The sequence below is a fragment of the Dromiciops gliroides genome, chromosome 4 (genome assembly GCF_019393635.1).
Source record: "Dromiciops gliroides isolate mDroGli1 chromosome 4, mDroGli1.pri, whole genome shotgun sequence".
Classification (NCBI taxonomy): domain Eukaryota; kingdom Metazoa; phylum Chordata; class Mammalia; order Microbiotheria; family Microbiotheriidae; genus Dromiciops; species Dromiciops gliroides.
The window spans coordinates 254,071,037-254,090,248 of record NC_057864.1 but is presented as its reverse complement, the minus strand read 5'-3'; the positions used below and the strand labels follow the sequence as shown (position 1 = coordinate 254,090,248).

The window sequence follows — 19,212 nt, the reverse complement described above, 5'->3', positions numbered from 1 at the left end:
CAGATCATAAGCTTCTTGTTACAAAATACAGATTTAAATTGAAGAAAGTAGGGAAAACCATCAGATCATATAGGTATGACCTAAATAATATCCTTCATGAATATAAAGTAGAAGTGATGAATAGATTTAAAGGATTAGATCTGGTAGATACAGTGCCTGAAGAACTATTCACAGAAGTTTGAAATATTGTACAGGAAGCAGCAACCCCAAAAAAAATTCCAAAAAAAAGAACAAGAAAGTAAAATGGCTGTCTGGTGAGGCTTTAGAAATAGCTGGGGAGTGGGCTGATGATGAGTGAGAGGAGCAGAACCAGAAGAACATTGTACACAGTATCATCAACATTGTGTGGTGATCTACTGTGATGGACTATATTCTTCTCACCAGTGCAATGGTACAGAAGAGTTCCAGGGAACCCATGATAGAAGAGGATCTCCAAATCCAGGGAAAAAAAAAGAACTGTGGCGTATAGATGCTGAATGAACCATACTATTTCTTTTGTTTTTGATGCTGTTGTTTTTCTATTTTGAGGTTTTTCCTCATTGCTCTGATTTTTCTCTTATAACATGACTAATGCAGAAATATGTTTAATGTTATTTTATATATATATAAAACCTATATCAGATTACCTGCTGTTTAGGGGAGGGGGCAGGGAGGGGAGGGAGGGAGAAAATAATCTGAAATTGGAAAGCTTGTATAAACAAAAGTTGAGAACTATCTTTACATGTAAGGAGAAAAAAATAAATAAAATACTTTATTAAAAGAAAAAAGAAATAGCTGAGGAAAGAAGGAAAGCAAAAAATAAGGGGGCAATTAGGTGGAGCAATGTCTAAAGCACCAGCCCTGCATTCAGGAGGACCTGAGTTCAAATCTGGACATCAGCCACTTGACACCTATTAGCTGTGTAACTCTGGGCAAGTCACTTAACTCTCATTGTCCAGCCAAAAAAACCAAAAAACAAAAAGAGAAAGTGAAAGATATACCTAATTGAATGCATAATTCCAGAGAATAACAAGGACAGATAAAGTTTTCTTAAATCATCAAAGTAAATAAATAAAACAATAGACTGGGAAAGGCGAGCTCTCTTTAAGAAAATTGCAGGGGCAGCTAGGTGGCCCAGTGGATGGAGCATCGGCCCTGGAGTCAGGAGTACCTGAGTTCGGATCTGGCCTCAGACACTTAACACTTAACTAGCTGTGTGACCCTGGTCAAGTCACTTAACCCCAATTGCCTCACCAAAAAAAAAAAGAAAAAAAAAAGAAAATTACAGATATCAAGGGAATGTTTCATGCAAAAATGGACATGAAAAAGACAAAAATAGTAGGGACTTAACAGAAATAGAAGAGATTAAGAAGAGACAGGAAGGGGGTAACTAGGTGATGCAGTGGATAAAGCACCAACCCTGGATTCAGGAGAACCTGAGTTCAAATCTGGCCTCAGACACTTGACACCTACTAGCTGTGTGACCCTGGGCAAGTCACTTAACCCTCATTGCCCCACAAAAGAAAAAAAAAGAAGAGATAGGAAGAATATACAGAAGAACTCTACAAGAAAAATCTTAATATCATTGATAACCACTGATTGAGAGCCAGATATCCTGGAGAATGAAGTCAAGTGGGCCTTAGGAAGTATTGCTAACTATAAGGCTAGTGGAGATGATGGAATTCCAGCTGAGTTATTTAAAACCCTAAAAGAGGGGCAGCTAGGTGGCGCAGTGGATAGAGCACCGGCCCTGCATTCAGGAGGACCTGAGTTCAAATCTGGTCTCAGACACTTAACACTTACTAGTTGTGTGACTCTGGGCAAGTCACTTAACCCCAACTGCCTCACCCTAAAACCCTAAAAGATGATGCTATTATAGTGCTACTACTTAATATGCCAGCAAATTTGGAAAACTCAGCAGTGGCCACTGGATTTGAAAAGATCAGTTTACATCCCAAACCTACAGAAGGGTAATGCCAAAGAATGTTCAAATTATTGAACAATTACTCTCATTTCATCTCCCAGCAAGTTTAAGCTTAAGATTCTGCAAGATGGGCTTCAGCAATATGTGAATTGAGAATTACCAGAGCGCCAGGCTGGTTTTCAAAGAGGCAGAGAAAGTAGAGACCAAATTGCCAACATTCACTGTATTATGGAGAAAGCAATGGAGTTCCAGGAAAAAAAAATAACATTTATTTCTGCTTCATTGGCTATAGTAAAGCTGTTGACTGTGTGGATCACAACAAAATGTGGCAAGTCCTCACAGAGGTGGGAGTACCAGCTCATCTTACATGTCTGTGATGAAATAATGGGATTTAGCAGATACTCAAAGACCCACCTGGAGATTAATATAGACTGATTGAATCAAGTGAGAGTGATTGACTGCTGATTAGTTAACTGGATTGTAATCACACCTGACTATCCCTTAAGAAGGTATTGTTCTCAGAAGCTAGACTGTGAATTCAACTTGAGAACACCTTCAAAACCAATGGATTTGGAGGACAGCAACCAATCACCTTGAAGCAGTGTGTAAGGACTGCCTCTGTTCCAGACCTATAAAAAGCTTCCACAATCAGCTTGCTGAGGAGTTCCTGATTAAAGCAGGCTTGTGGAGGAGGACTTGAGGAAGAACCCAACCAGGCTGGAACTGTAGGCTAGGTAGGACTTCTTTTTTCTTAACTTTCTGAACTCCTTGTGAATATCTGTATGCTTTAATAAATGTTTAATGCCCAAAGACTGGTGCTGAACCTTCTAATTTAAGGTGATCACACAATCTAGATTTTAAATATCACATATCTTCTGAGGAACTTGTATGTGGACCAAGAAACAACACTTAGAACCAAACATGGGACAACTGATTGTTTTAAGATTGGGATTTGTCAGCTTATTTATTTAATTTATAAGCAGAGGCCATCTTGCTAAATGCCAGGATGGATGAATAAAAAACCAGAATTAAGATTGGCAGGAAAAATATAAACCATTTCACATATACAGATGATGTCATTCTTATGGCAAAAAATAAAGAAGAATTAAGAAGCATCTTGATAAGGGTGAAAGAGGAGAGTGTAAAAGCTGGCTTGAAGCTTAACATTAAAAGACTCCCTAAGAGCTCGGCAACTGGTTCCATCACTTCCTGATAAATAGAAGAAGAAGAAATGGAAGCAGCTTTGGATTTTATATTCTTGGGCTCAATGATCATTGTAGACAACAACTGGAGCCATGAAATGAAAAGATGCTTGCTCCTTGGAAGGAAAGCTATGGCAAATATGGACAGCAAAGTAAAAAGCAGAGACATCACCTTGCTGACAAAGGTCCATATAGTCAAAGCTATGGTTTTTCCAGTAACAATGTATGACTGTGAGAGTTGGACTATAACGAGAGCTGTGTCACAGAATCAATATTATCAAATTGTGGTGGAGAAGACTTTTGAAAGTGCCCTAGACAGCAAGGATATCATATCAGTCAATATTTAAAGAAATTATTTCAGATTATTCACTGGAAGGTCAAATACTGAAGCTGAAGCTTAAATACTTTGACCATGTAATGAAGAGACAGGACTCATTATGATGTTGGGAAAGCTTGAAGTCAAAAGGAGAAGAGGATAGCAGAGGATGAGATAGATAGTCATGGAAATATTGGACAGACTTTGGGAGATAGGGGAGGATAGGAGGGCCTGGTGTGCTATAATCCATGGGGTCACAATGAGTTGGACATGATTGAAAAATAACAGCCATGAGTTGGACACTATGCTAGGCACTGGGGACATAAATACAAAGAGTAAAACAATTTTTACTCTCAGGGGGCTTACATTCTTTTTTTTTGGGGGGGGTGAGGCAATTGGGGTCAAGTGACTTGCCCAGGGTCACACAGCTAGTAGGTATCAAGTGTCTGAGGCTGGATTTGAACTCAGGTCCTCCTGAATCCAGGGCTTGTGCTTTATCCACTGCACCACCTAGCTGCCCCTTACATTCTTTTAAACAAAACCTCAAATTAAAAAAAAAATAATAAGCATTTTTATTTAAAGTTTTGAGTTTCAAATTTTATTCCTCCTTCATTTTCTGTTCCAGATTCTTTCCTTCCTCTACCCACTTTCCTACGCATTGAGAAGGCAAGAGATAGAAAATCCATTACAAATATGAAGTTATGTAAAACACACACACACACACACACACACAGAGGTTTCAATCTATACTCTAGGTCTATCAGCTTTCTATCTGGGGGTGGTGGACCCTTTGGAATGGTGGTGGGTTCATAGTATTGATCAAAGTTATCAAGTTTTTCCACAGTTGATTTTCTTTATAATATTGCTATTACAGTATAAATTATTTTTCTGGTTTTGCCCACTTTACTTTGCATCAGTTCATGTAAAATTTCTTAGGTCTTTCTGAAACCATCTCTTGCATAATTTCTTATAGCACAGTAATATTCTATCACATTCATATACCATAGCTTGTTTAACCATTCCCCAACTAATGGGCATCATCTAAGTTTCCAATTCTTTGTCACTTCAAAAAGAGTTACTATAAATATTTTTGTACATATGAGTCCTTTTTCTTTTTGCTTTGGTCTTTTTGGAGTAGTATGGCTGGGTTAAAGGGTATGCACTTTGGACTTAGCTCCAAATTGTTCTCCATAATGATTAGAGTGGTTCACTAGTCCACCAATAATTCATTAGTGTACCTTTTTCCCCCTCATCCCCTCCAGCATTTGTCATTTCTGAGAGGTGTGAGGTGGTACCTCACAGTTGCTTTAATTTGCCTTTCTTTAATCCATAGTGATTTAGAGCACTTTTATATAAATATGGAGAGCTTTGATTTCTTCTTCTGAAAACTGCCTGTTTATATCCGTTTTAAGTCCCTTATGATTTTTCACTCATGTTTACCTTTTATGCTTCTCTTGATTGTTGTGTTGGAATGTCAATTTACTAGTCACCTCTGTTTTTTTCATTTGGATTTTTGAAAGTCCTCCATTTCATTAAATTTCCATTTCCTCCCCACCCTGTAGAATTATAGGTAGTTTTGCTGGGTAGTTTATTTTGGGTTGTGATCCTAAATGCTTTGCCTTACAGTATATCATATTTTAAGCCCTCTGCTTTGTTATTGTGGTAGCTGTTATATTTTGTGTGATTCTGACTGTGGCTCCATGATATTTAAATGTACATTTCTTCCTACTTACAGTATTTTCTCCCTGACCTGGAAGCTTTGGATTTGGCCTATAATATTCCTGTGAGTTTTAATTTTGGGATCTTTTTCAGGAGGCAATTGATAGAATCTTTCAATTTCTACTTTGCCCTTTATTTCCAACATATCTGGATAATTTTTCTTATCACTTCTTGATATATATTTGACATGGCTTTTTGGGTTAAGGTCTTTTTAAAATCATGGCTTTTAAGTAAGTCTAATACTTTTAAAATTATCTCTCATAGGGGCAGCTAGGTGGCACAGTGTAAAGAGCACTAGCCCTGGAGTCAGGAGGACCTGACTTCAAATCCAGCCTCAGACACTTAACACTTAACTCTGTGACCCTAGGCACTTAACCCTGATTGCCTCCAAAAACCAAAATAAAAACAAACAAAAATTATCTTTCATAAATCAATTTTCTAGGTCAATTATTTTTCTAAGAGATATTTTACATATTCTATTTTTTAATAATTTGACTTTGTTTTATTGTTTCTTGATGTCTCATGGAATTATTAGCTTCCATTTGGTGCTAATTTTTAATACATTATTTGCTTCATTAGGGTTTTATACCTCTTTTTACCATTTGGCCAATTTTTATTTTTAAGGAGTTATTTTCTTTAGTGTTTTTGGTACCTCTTTCTCCAGGTGTTAAATCTTTTCTCATAATTTTTTTGTTGTAACTCTCATTCCCTGCCCCACCCCCTCCACTTATCTATTTTTGCTCCCTTTAAAAAATCTCTTTAATTCTTCTAGGAATCTTTTCTTTAAGGCTTTGCTTGTACATATTTTTAAGTCATTATCTTCTGAATTTGTGTCTTGAGCTTCCCCATCACAGTATTGGTTTTTTATGGTTAAGTTCTTTTTTCGTTGTTTGCACATTTTTTCCAATCTATTTCTTGACTTTAGACTTTATATTAGAGTTAAGCTCAGCTCACCTTTTTAGGGAATGTCTGGCCTGAGCTTCTGTCTTTAATGTTCTTCTGCTGTTTTCACAGCTCAGTCTGGGGCCCTGTAAGTTTTCAGTGCTTCCAAAGTGGTCTGATCCAGGGAGAGGTCTGTTCATTGCCCATCTGGTCTGTGTTTTTGCAAATTCCTGACCCAGTTTGAGTCTGTTGGCTTTTCCTTGGTTGAATTTCTATTGTCTACTGCTAGACTCCATCATAGCTTGTGGGTATATTATTTAGGTTCAGTACAGTTGAATTCCTGGTTTGTCCTTGGTTTTGGTCTCTTGCCACAGTTTAATCCTCTGAAGGTTTATGTTCAGGTCTAAAGGTTAGAACTGAGTCCCCACTCTGTTCTTGGTCTCAAAGCCATATAGCTATGGTTCCTTACACAGATAGGGCCCATGTGATTGGGCCTGTTCCTCCTCGCCCTAGAACTATGACCTGTAACAGGGCAAAGGAGAACAAAATTTCTAAATGACACCCATCCCTGTGCCAAGTAGCAATTCAGGGGATCCCTGGGATCCCCTTCTGTCTAGTCTGGGCACTAGGCTGCTCCTTACCACTGTTGCCAACAGTTGCCATTTCCTCTGAAGCTATGACCTGTTGTCATTACTGCACCCCTGCCACCTCCCCCCGCCTCCCAGCATCCGAATACCTCTCTGTCTATCTACTTAAGTATGCTGGACTGGGAAAATGACTCATTGTGACTTATTCTTATTTTCCCCAAACAGAATTCAATTTGGTGCATCTAGGTTTCTGGAAATGGGGGTGGGGGGTGGGAGAGAAGGTGATGTTGGGAGAAAGAGACAAAAATGCTGCTTTTCACTTTCGCATCTTGACTCCATTACTCCTGTCTAAGGTTACATTCTAATAGAGGAGACAACAAGTATATATAAAATATAGGTAGCAAAAATATAAAGTTACCAGATACATACCAAGTAGCTTTAAGAGCTAAAATTGCACCAAGACTTTTGGGACAACCTGTACAATTTGCCTCTTTGGGAAGGAGAGAATCAGCATATGTCAGGGAAAAAGGGAGAGAATCAGGAAAGACTTCCTGTAGAAGGTAGGTTTTAGTTGGAACCTAAAGGAAGCCTGGGAGGTCAGTAACTACATCTTTTTTTTGGTTGTTGCTTTGTTGTTGTTATTTTTTGGTTTTGGTTTTTGTTTCTTTTTGGCAGGGCAATGGGGGTTAAGTGACTTGCCCAGGGTCACACAGCTAGTAAGTATCAAGTGTCTGAGGCCAGATTTGAACTCAAGTCCTCCTGACTCCAGGACCAGTGCATTATCCACTGTGCCACCTAGCTGCCCCAATAACTGCATCTTAATATGGGAGAGGCACTCTAGGAAACAGAGGTCAAACCTTAAAGCATCGACTATATAAATACTGGCTCTTCTTGTTCTTTTGTTATTTTTACTCTTATTCTTGTACTTACTCCACACCCTCCATCTCTTCCCTCCATGCCTTTGTGCTACCCAACCCCCTATGCCTGGAATGAACTCTGAGCTGGGAGGAGAGGAATAGAAGGGGAGGTGATTCTGCTGTCACTTGAAATCATACTCATCCTTCAAGGCCCATCTCATATAGACTTTCCTCCTCTATGCACCTCACATCCCTCTTCCCTCCCAGTCAGATTGGGGTCTTCTTCCATCTTCTGAGGGCATATTGTTTGAACCACTTAATAGGATCTTAGATTTAGAGCTGCAAGGAACTGAGATTGTCTAGTCCAACTCCCTCAGCTTTTGAATGGAGAAACTTAGGCTTGGAGAAGTTAAATGACTCACACAGGTAGTAACTTACTTATGCCAGTTTAGATCCCAGGCCCTCTCTCTTCAAATCCAGGGCTCTTTCCATTGTACCTTCCTGACTCCTGAGAGGGTCAAATGAGAGGTTATTTGTTTTTTGTTTGTTTGTTTGTTTGTTTTTTAGTGAGGCAATTGGGGTTAAGTGACTTGCCCAGGGTCACAGAGCTAGTAAGTGTTAAGTGTCTAAGGCTGGATTTGAACTCAGGTACTCCTGACTCCAGGGCCGGTGCTCTATCCACTGCACCATCTAGCTGCCCCAACGTTATTTGTAAAGCACTTAACACAGTGCCTGGTACATAGTAGGTGTCTAATAAACGTTTGTTCCCCTCTCCTTTCCTCCTGTTATATGCTCTGTGGTGTGCTTGTCTTATTTTCTCTGCTTTGTAAGCTGCTCAAGGACAAGGAGACCATATCTTTCTTTACCCCTCCCCCAAATGCCTGCTCAGAGTGGGCACTAAACGTTTGAATGAAATGAAGTGGGGCTGATGCCTTCATAGATTCCCCTCCCCTGGACTGACTCCCTCCTCAGGACCTCTTCCCCAAGGAGACTGGCACGTGTGTGTGTGTGTGTGTGTGTGTGTGTGTGTGTGTGTATGTATAAGAACACAGAGAAGCATAGGCAGCTGTTTGTAAAGGGAGAAGCTTAAAAGTGAGGAACCTCCTTGTCTGTGCATCAGTGGGGACCATTGTAGTACAGTGCAGTTTCTAAGACCTCTTGGTTTCTTTACCAGTAAGCAATCCATCTCTCTTTACCCCAGTTCTCTTTAGCTTTCCCCTCAGGTTCCAGATCTTCCAGTGCTCCCCCACTCATGGTCTCTTCTGGGTTGCCTAGGTTTTTTTTTTTGTTGTTGTTGTTGTTTTTGTTGTTACTACAGCTCCCCTAGTTCTACTAAATTCTTTTCCACTCTCAAATCCTGCCCAATCTCTTTTCTCTCTGTTTCCACTTGTTTATTTCATCCTTCTTCTCTGGATCTCAGGCCCTTAGATGCAGAGAAAGCCCTGATTTTATCAGGTTTGTTCCTTCCTCAGGGATCTAAATTTCTAAGCAAAAGTAACCAAGACATTCCCCTCTCCCTTTTGCATCCCCCCCTCTTTCTTCCTCTATATATCACCAGTGACCAGTGTCAGGGGCCAGGGTAGGGATGAGTGGGATGCCACTAGTAGAGAGAATTGAAGAAGTCCTTCAGAGGGGTTTAGCAGTCTCTTTCTCTCTCTCTCCCTCTCTCTCACAGGCTCTTTTAAAAATGCAAAAATTCTGTCTCCAGCTCTGAGGGTTGGAGACAAGATTTTTCAAAAGGGCCAGGGGTCTGGGTAGTGGAGAACAAGATGTGACAGATCATGGGGAAAGAGGATTGTGGAGGAAGTGGAGTTGTTGTGGGAGAAGGTCTAGGAACCTGGAACTGGGTGGGGCCAGAGATAGGGCCTGCTGGGAAGGGTTGAGGAGGTGTGGTTTGGGGAGAGGGCAGAGCCCAGAGCTCTAGGCTGATAAAGTGAGATAGGGTGGAGGGGGAGAGCTGAGGGAGGCTGCTTCCTGGAAGACTCCTCCTCCAGCTATTGTGCCAGTGTGTCTGGTCTGTGCTACATATGATGGGTGATGAAAAAGAAATTTAGAGGCACGAAAAGGTAGCAATCTAATTGGGGAGACAAGATGAACAAACATATAAGACACATGAAGAACAAAGTACTGAGTGGTGCATTGTGTGAATTCATAGAAGGGAATGATTGCTACAGGTTGAAGAAATCCTGGAAAATTTCATGGATAATTCGGGATTTGAACTGGACTTTTAAAGTTTGGGGAGTCTGGGGGATTAGGGTAGAAAGGGATTAGAGGTGTAGAAGGTATGCCAGAGTGAGACGAAGGAAGGAAACAAGTATTTTAAAGTGCCTACTATGTGCCAGCCACTGCACTACACTAAGCACTACACAAATATATCATTTGATCTTCACAAAAACCTTGGGAGGTAGGTGCTGTTATTATGTCCATTTTACGATTGAGAAAACTGAGGCAGACAGAGGTGAGGTGACCTGCCTGGGGTCACTCAGCAAGTAAGCATCTGAGGTCGGATTTGAACTCGGGTCTTCCTGACTCCAGGTGCAGTGCTGTATCCACTTCGCCACCAGCTGCTTCAGCACCAGCTAAGGCAGAGAAACAGCATATAAAGCAGCTAGCATGTTTAGGGATTGGGGTTAGGGCTAGTGAGGAGCCTGTTCTGGCCAGAGCAGAGTGTGTCCACTGGGGTGAAGCAGGAGGTTAGCTGGGGTGGAACTAGGTTATAGAGGACCTCGAAAGCCACATCCACAAATTTAGACTTAATTGGTGGGCTATTTAGCAGGGAAGTGATAATCATTCAACAAATATTTTTGATTGCCCAGTTCTTTATTTTTCCATTTAAAAAAATTAAATTCATTTAAAAAAATGAACAAAAGCCCATTTGCCCCTCTCCCTTCCATACTCTCCCCAGCTGGAAAGAAACAAAATTCTTGTAACAAATATGCATAGTCCAGCAAAACAAGTTCCAGTACTGACTACATCTAAAAATATATCTCACTTTGCACTCTGAGTCAGTCACCTCTCTGTCAAGAGGTGGGGAACATGTGTCATTGTAGGGCTTTTGCAGTCACTGTTGGTCATTGTATTGATCTGAGATATTAAGTCTTTCTAAATTGTTTGTCTTTATGATATTGATGTTAGGGGGGGAAATTGTTTCCCTTCACTCTGCATCCCTTTGACTGGGTCTTCCCAGGCTTCTCAGAAACTGTCCCCTTCACCATTAGTTACAGCCCAACAGTATACCATCACAATCATATACCATGCTTTGTTCACCCTTCTCCCCATAGAATGCCTAGTTCTTACAAAGCAGGACCTAATAAAAGCAATATTTTAAGTGAATTCATAAAATAGTCATATACATAACCTGTGTGACCCTGAGAAAGTCACTTTACCTTGGACTTAATTTTCCTTATCTTCAATAAGAGGGTGTTGGTGTAGATCACCTCCAGGGCCCTTCTAGGTCTAAATCAGTGTTGATCCCTACTCCATCAGCACAGAAACCAGAGCTTGAGGGAAAATGCTGCTTCTTGGAGTCTAGGAGTAACCCCTTCTCTCTGCCAACAGGCCCTTGGCTCCTGCCAACCTCCTTTCCTCTATAGGGGTGCAGGAGAGCTGATACTCACTGATTGGCTGTGCTGATGTGTTTTCTTGGGAGCTTCATCCAGCAAAGCTTGCCCCTCCAGCTCCTCCTGCTGGTGGGGGTACCTGTGGCCACTGTGCTCCTGCTAGTCCAGTGCCTTCGCTGGATCTGCCCCCCCAGCAGGCACCAAGGGAGGTCAGAGGCCCCACGGGCCTCAAAGGAACCAGTCCCTGAGCCCTTCTCCTTTCCGGAGGATGATGCTCCAAGGCAGTGTCCACCAGCCACCCTGACAGAGATGGCCAACTTCTACCAGGAGCTGCACACCCCTGCTGAGGGCCGAACTGTGGTCCGACAACTGCTGAACAAGCTCTTGGTGTTTGCGTGGCGTAATGTGGATCACCAGGGGGGCTGTCTGCTGCTCAAGGACATGGGCATCTCTCTGTTCATCCCACCAGGTAAGGGACCCATGCCTACCCTGGAATACTGGCTCTGCTCTGTTCTTTTCTCTTCTCCTTTCTCTGCCCTCTCTTGGTTTCCCTTCTTGGCTTTCACTTTGCCTCTTACCTCCCTTGGGGATGGAACGAGTTGACTGATAAGCTTTGGCTATACTGGACACCACCCCTTGCTATTCTTCCTACCCCATTTCCCGCTATGCATCTTCCAACACTAACTACTACCCCCGGCCATGTTGTCCCTTTAGCCTGTCCCTATCTCCTGATGCCCACAGAAACATAGGATGTTTGACCTGGAAGAGACCTTAGAGGTCATCTGAAGAAGTAGTGTGGCCTGGTGGACAGAGTGCTGGAATTGGAATCTGGAAGATTTGGGTTCAAATCCCATCTCAGGGAGTTATTGGCTGTGGGGTCTCTGGCAAATCATTTAACCTCTGTTTGCCCCAGGTTTCCCATCTGTAAAACGGCATTGTAAAACCTTATGGGGTCATTGTGAGGCTCTGGTGAGATTATGTCTGGACAGTGTTCTGCAAACTTTGAAGCACTATATAAATGATAGTTAATACTATTATTATCAATTCTCTATTTCAACCTGTTCATTGTACAGAGGAGGAAACAGGCTTAAAAAATGGGCAAGAGACTTGCTCAAAGTCACACACCTGGTGAAGGGCAGAGTGTTAGAACCCTAGTGTAAACCTAAATCTTCTGAGATCAGCCCAGTGTTCTTTCTTCCAGACCATAGGTAACTGGGTGGCACAGTGGATGGAGCACAGTTTTGAAGTTAGGAAGTCAATCAGTCAGTCAGTCAGTCAGTCAATCAGTCAACAAACATTTATTAAGTGCCTATTACATACCAGGTACCATGCTTAAACACTAAGGATATGAAGAAAGGGCAAAGTCGGTCCCTGCTCACAAGTTCACAATCTAATAGAGGAGAAAACATGTCAAGAACGATGTGCAGACAAACTATATGCAGGATAAATTGAAGATAATGAATAGGGGGGAGGTATTAGAATTAAGATGGATTGAGAAAGACTTCCTGTAGAAAATGAAATTTTTGCTGGGACTTGGAGGAAGGCAGGAGGCAGAGATGAGGAGAGAGAGAATTCCAGATGTGGGGGATAGTTAATGAAAATGCTCAGAGCCAAGAGGAGGGACTTGTTGGAGGAACAGCCATATCATTGAATCAAAGATTAGGTGGGGGAATGTCAGATATAAAAAGATTGGAAAGGTAGTGAGGGGTAGATTATAAAGGGCTTTGAATGCCAGACAGAGGATATTATATTTGAGCCTGGAGGTGATAGGGAGCCACCGGAATTTATTGTATAGTGGGGGAGATCTGATCAGACTTGCTCTTTTTTTTTTTTTTCTTAAATGTGTGGGGCAATGAGTGTTAAGTGACTTGCCCAGGGTCACACAGCTAGTAAGTGTCAAATGTCTTAGGCCACATTTGAACTCAGGTATTCCTGACCCCAGGGCTGGTACTTTTTCCATTGTGCCACCTAGCTGCCCAGACTTGCTCTTTAGGAAGATCACTTTGACAGATAAGTGGAGGACAGGCTGTGGTGGGGAGAGGCTTGTGGCAGGAAGGCTGATCAGCAGGTTCTTACAATGGTCAAGATGTGAGGTGATAAAGGCCTACAACAAAGTTGTAGCAGTGTCAGAGGAGAGAAGGGGGCTTAGCAACTGATTAGATAAGGGAAAGTGAGAGAGAGTGAGGAATTGAGGGTGATACCTAGGCTGTGAGCCTGGTTGACAGTAATAGGGAAATTTGGAGAGGTGGGGAGGGTTTGGGGGAGAGCTACCGAGTTCAGTTTTGGATATTTTGAGTTTAAGGTATTTATGGGACATCTAACTTGAGATGTCCAATAGGCAGTTGGAGATGTGAGACTGGAGAGAGGTTAAGGCTAGATAAGTAGATAGAAATGATCTACTTAGAAATGATCATTCAATCCATGGGAGTATATGAGAGATGTCTACTAGCTATGTGACCTTGGGTAAGTCACTTACTCTCTCTGTGTATCAGTTTCCTTGTTTGTAAAAAGGGGATAATAATATCATCTACTTCTCAGTTGTTTTCCTGAGTTTGAATCTAGCCTCAGACACTTGCTAGCTATGTCATTTAACCTCTGCCTCAGTATCCTCGTTTCTAAAATGAAGATAACAATAACACTTGCCTTCCAGGGTTGTTATGAGGATAAAATGACATAAATGTTTGTAAAGGGTGTTGTAAACTTTAAAGCTCTATACAAATGCTAGCTGCTCATCATCATCATCACCATCATCATCACCACCACCATCACCACCACCACCACCACCACCACCATCATCATCACCACCACCACCACCATCACCACCACCACCACCATCACCATCACCACCATCATCACCACCACCATCACCATCACCACCATCATCACCATCATCACCATCACCATCACCACCATCATCACCATCATCATCACCACCATCATCACCATCATTACCACCATCATCATCATCATCATCATCATCATCATCATCATCGCTGATACCTCCTCTCCCCCAGCACATGCATGTACACACACATGAACCTGGGCTCATATACACCCATTTTCCTACTGTTGTTGCTTGGCTTCTTTTTTTTTTTTTTTTTTTGTTGTTGTTTTTTGCAGGGCAATTGGGGTTAAGTGACTTGCCCAGGGTCACACAGCTAGTAAGTATTAAGTGTCTGAGTCTAGATTTGAACTCAGGTCCTCCTGACTCCAGGGCCGGTGCTCTATCCACTGCGACACCTAGCTGCCTGTTGCCTGGCTTCTTAACTACTGGTGTAACTGAGCCCCACCTTGATTCCATCTGCCTTTAACTTTGCCCTCTGATTCTGCCCTTGCCTGATTCTTCTCCTCCATACATTCCTTTTCCTAGGTGCAGTAGCTCTGGGACGCCGGGAGCGGGTGTCCCTGGCCCTGGTGTGGGACCTGTCTGATGCCCCATCACTGTTGAGTAGCCAGGCCTTGGTGAGCCCTGTCGTGGCCTGCAACCCCCACGGAGCCTCCTTCCTGAAGCCCTGCACTCTTACCTTCAAACACTGTGCCCAGAATCCCAGCGATGCCCGTACCTATTCCAGCAACACTCCCCTGCTAGATGCCAAGATATGGAAGCCACTGGGAGAGCCTGGGGCTCACACTTCAAGGGATGAGTGCAGAATCCCCATCTCCCACTTCAGGTAGGGCTGGTCATCTGCTCTATCTATTCCCTGCATTTCCTCCCCCCCCCCAAATCAACTCTACCCCCCACAATTTGGCCAGCGCAATTCAATAGACAGTATCCTAAAAGTCTTAGTGTTCTTTTTTGCTATTAAACTTTAGTTCTGAAGGATGACTTTTGGTATAAGTTTGGAGAAGGGAGAGGTTAGGATAAACTATTGATAGATTCAGAATTTGAACTTATAAAGATTTATTCTCTAATACGGATCAGCCACTCAATAGACATTTATTAGGTGTCTACCATGTACCAGGCATTGTGCTAAGTGCTGAGGATAATTTTCCACAGGTCCCAACAATTTACAATATCCAAGGCCTTGGTCAGATGGATGAATGTTGTGTACAGACCTCTGTTCTACTCCCGGTATTTCTCCTGGAGCAGTTGAGCAGCAAACACATTAGCCATTCCTCTGCCTTTTCTGAAGTCACACTGGCTCTTGGGTAGATGACCATTTTCTAGGTGACCGATTAGCCCAACAACTTCAGAAGAAATTCCAGAAGCAGGTCTGTACACTACATTTGTTGATCTGACCAAGACCTTTGATATTGTCCGTCATGAGGGTATCAGAGAAGTTCATCAGTATTAGATGTCAGTGTCATGATGGCATGCTTGCCTGGGTTCTGAATAATGGGCAATACCTTTATGCTTTTCCGCTTACCAGTGGAGTGAAGCAGGGTTGTGTGCTTGCTCCCATGCTTTTTAACATGGTGTTTTCTGTCATGTTGTCGGAAATCTTCACTGAGGATGAAAACGGCATGAAGAGCAGCTACTGCACTGACAGTACATTATTTAACTTGAAAAAGCTACAAGTCAAGGCTAAAGTGGAGGGAGAGTTGGTGTGTGACTTTTTGTTTGCAGATTTTGTTTGCATTCGATGTAACCTTTGAGGCTGAGATGCCACAAAGTATGGATCATTTTCTGCTGCCTAATTTTGGCCTAACAATTAGCACCTAGAAAACAGAGGTTCTTCACCAGCCATCACTATACCATCTCTGTGGGGAACCATCAGATAAAGCAAATGGAAAAAATGTGAATGCTGTGGATATATTCACTTATCTTGGCAGTATACTTCCCAGGGATATCCATATAAAAGATAAGGTTTACCCATGCATTGCCAGAGCTAGCTCAGTACTTGGGAGGCTCCAAAGAAAAGTATGGAGAGAAGAGGTATTTGGTAGGTAGATCTACCAAACTGAAGGTCTACAGAGCCGTTGTGCTGGCCTCATTGTTGTATGCTTGTGAAACCTGGACAGTGTACCAGCGCCATTCCAGGAAACAGAATTGCTTCCTTTTGAATTGTCTTAGGAAGATTCTGAAGATAGTGATCAAGTACTAGACACTGAGGTCCTTTCTTGAGCTGAAATGCCAAGCATTCAAACTCTACTACAGAGAGTGCAACTCCAATGGGCTGGTCCTGTTATCTGAATGCCAAAAATATGTTTGCCTAAAAGATTATTTTATGGAGAACTTATACAAAGGAAGAGCTCACATGGAGGTCAGAAGAAGTGATACAAGGACATTTTCAAGGTCTCTCTGAAGAACTTGGGAATCAATTGTAAGAAATGGGAGATGCTGGCCCAGGAATACCCAGAATCATGCATTGGTATCAAAGAAGGAATTATGCTCTATGAGCAAAGCAGAATTGCAATAGCTCAAAAGAAACACAAGATGTGCACATTTAGAGACATCTCCACTCCAAATGTTCATATGGACTATTTTGTACTTGACCTGTGATAGAGCTTTCTGAGCTCATGTTGTTCTGATCACTCACAGTTGGACACAATGAAGTCAAAGAGTTGCCTCCCACATAGTAATGTCATTTTGTTACTCTTTGAGAATGAAGAGAATGAAGAACAACAACAGAATATATAACATGAATCTATATAATATATGTGCATTTATTATAAAACATAGATTATCCATATTTGCTTGTAGTTATTATTTACAAACATAAATGGCATTTATATTGTGTTCTAAGGTTCTAGAAAGCCCTTTAAAACATCTGTTATCCCATTTGGTTCTCAAATAGCAGTGTGAGGTGAATGACACAGGAATTATTCTCATTTTACAGATGAGGAAACAAGCTCAGAAAGGTTGAACAAGTTGTCTGTAGTTACACAGTTAGTTGGAATTCAAACCCATTTGTCTTCTGATTCCAAGCCCAATGCTGCTGTGTCGCACTAACTCTCTGGTGACTTGCTTGTTGTGTTAACATGATTAACTATTGCCATTATAGAAAATAACTCATAATTCAGTGTTGATTCATTAAAGCAATGCTGATTTTTTAGTTGACTCTAATTATCAAATAGATTAATATATTTGGCTTTTGCCTATTTATGCCCACAATCCCTCCCTATGTGCTCGCCCATCCCCCATCTCTCATCCTTATCTGTCCTGTTTTCCTGGTTCTGTCTTTCCCCTGTTTCTAATCTTTCTGTCTTTCTGTCCAGAAGTATCTACCTCCTCACCCCTCTTTGCCTGACTTATTCTCTCTCTGGTTCCTCCTTCTCTCCCTTTTGTCACCTTCTAATCAACATAGTGACCTAGTGCTGTTGTTCTCCACCTTGCTGAAGGGATTAGCTATGTGTACATGTCCCTCCCCTCACCATATGGATGAACTGACTTCCAGATGTTCATGAATTACTCCTCTCTAGCACTGTCATTCCTGACCCTCACTTTTCCTCTTTGGTCTCCTCAGCACCTCATTTCCTTTTTCCCATTCTTTCCCAACATTCACAGCCATGGCAGGGTGGAACTCTATGACAAGTGCAGAATACTAGATCTGGAAATGACCTTAGAGATCATATAGTCTAACCCCATCACATTACAGAAGAGGAAATTGAGGTTGAGTTTCTTTTCGAGGTCACATGACTATTTAGTGGCTGATGTGGGCCTCAAACTTTCAATGTAGATTCCATATCCAGAGACAATTCCACCAATCTCTTTGTTTCTTTCACCAATTGGAGTTAGGTCTGAGATTTGCTGCCTCCAGCCTATGATCTTTTGCCAGCATCCCTTGTCACAGATGCCCACTTCTTCACCTGTCCCCAACACTCCTCCTCACCTCCCCCCACCCAGCCCCTCCATGGCCACTGCTATCCAAGGTAGCAACAAAGATGTAACCATATTTTCCCTTTCCTCTTTAGTCTCTACACCTGTGTGCTGGAGGCTCCCAATGTGCATGATGCCCGAAAGTGGTTGCAGCTAGCTGTATTCTGCTCAGCCTTGGTACCAGGACAGTCACACCTGCAGCTGCGTGTCTACTTCCTCAACAACACACCTTGTGCCCTGCAGTGGGCAGTGACCAATGAAGAGCCCTATGGTGGGCGCCTCCGTGGGCCCTGCCAACTCTTTGACTTCATGGGGACTCGGGGGGACCAGTATCTGAAGCTCAAGTATATCTCTGAAGGTAAAGTGGGACAGAAAGAAGAGGGCAGTGATGTGAAGCCAGACAGCACAGACAGGGGGAGCCAGTGAGGGAGGCAGCCCTGGAATAGTATATTTAATTTTTTTTTTTTTTTTTTGCAGTGCTGCAATGAGGGTTAAGTGACTTGCACCGGGTTACACAACTAGTATCAAGTATCTGAGGCTGGATCTGAACTCAGGTCCTCCTGAATCCAGGGCTGGTGCTTTATCCACTGCACCACCTAGCTGCCCCATGCCCTGGGATAGTATAAAGTGCTCTGGATTCAAACTTAAGGTCCCAGGGTTCTGATACTGACTCTGCTACTTACTAACACTGTGACCTTGGGCAAGCTGGTTTACCTTTCTCAGGTTCCCTCTGTAAAATGAAGGGGCTAGATTAGATTATCACTAAGATTGTCGTGTTACATTATTAGAGAACCTCTCAGTTCTATGCTCCTTTGAGGGTACTGTGGATACTAAGTGTGGGGTGGAAGTAGGGAGACTGATTCATGGGACTGTGGAGATAGAGGGGTAGACACTGGAGGAGAGCTAGAGAGACCAGGAGAGAGATGAGTATATGTTGCCTCCTGACTCCCTCATTCCCCTTTTGCCCCCAAAAGAGGGGGTCTAGGGCAAAGAGGTCTGTTATAAGGAAATCTGATTTTGGGGCATGAAAACCCCCCTGATGGGAACCCCTGATGGGAACCTTCATTTCCAGGATATACTTCTGACTCTTAGAAGGTAGCAACTTCAAGAAGGTCCAACCAACCTTTGTTCTTAGTTGTCACTGAATTTTACCTACTTCTCCCTGCTACTGTCTCCCCTCATTATTTCTCTTGACTTTGGTGAAAAAGAAATTGGAAGGATCAGCTTGAAAAGTGTTAAGGGCTAAAATTCTAGCTAGACTGTCTAAAATCTAATGAGTGGTTGCCAATATATTATAAGCTTTAGCAAGAGTTAGACTTTTAAGCATTTATTAAGGAGAATAAGAATTTGGTAGAGAAAGAAAGGCCTACATTCATCTATCTATTAAAGAGAGAGCGCATTTCTAGCTCCCTTCTCCACCAGAGTC

At 42.3% G+C, this 19,212-nt stretch overlaps 1 protein-coding gene across 1 annotated transcript in view; it reads left to right on the top strand.

Moving 5' to 3' along the window:
- The window catches only part of UNC5CL (unc-5 family C-terminal like), a 30,430-nt gene that overhangs the window by 5,608 nt on the left and 5,610 nt on the right, over positions 1-19,212 (top strand). Inside the window, exons 2-4 of the mRNA XM_043962332.1 lie at positions 11,025-11,495; positions 14,397-14,697; positions 17,882-18,144. Coding sequence (XP_043818267.1) covers positions 11,099-11,495; positions 14,397-14,697; positions 17,882-18,144 — 961 coding nt within the window. The 5' untranslated portion in view covers positions 11,025-11,098. The remainder of the gene's footprint in view (positions 1-11,024; positions 11,496-14,396; positions 14,698-17,881; positions 18,145-19,212) is intronic.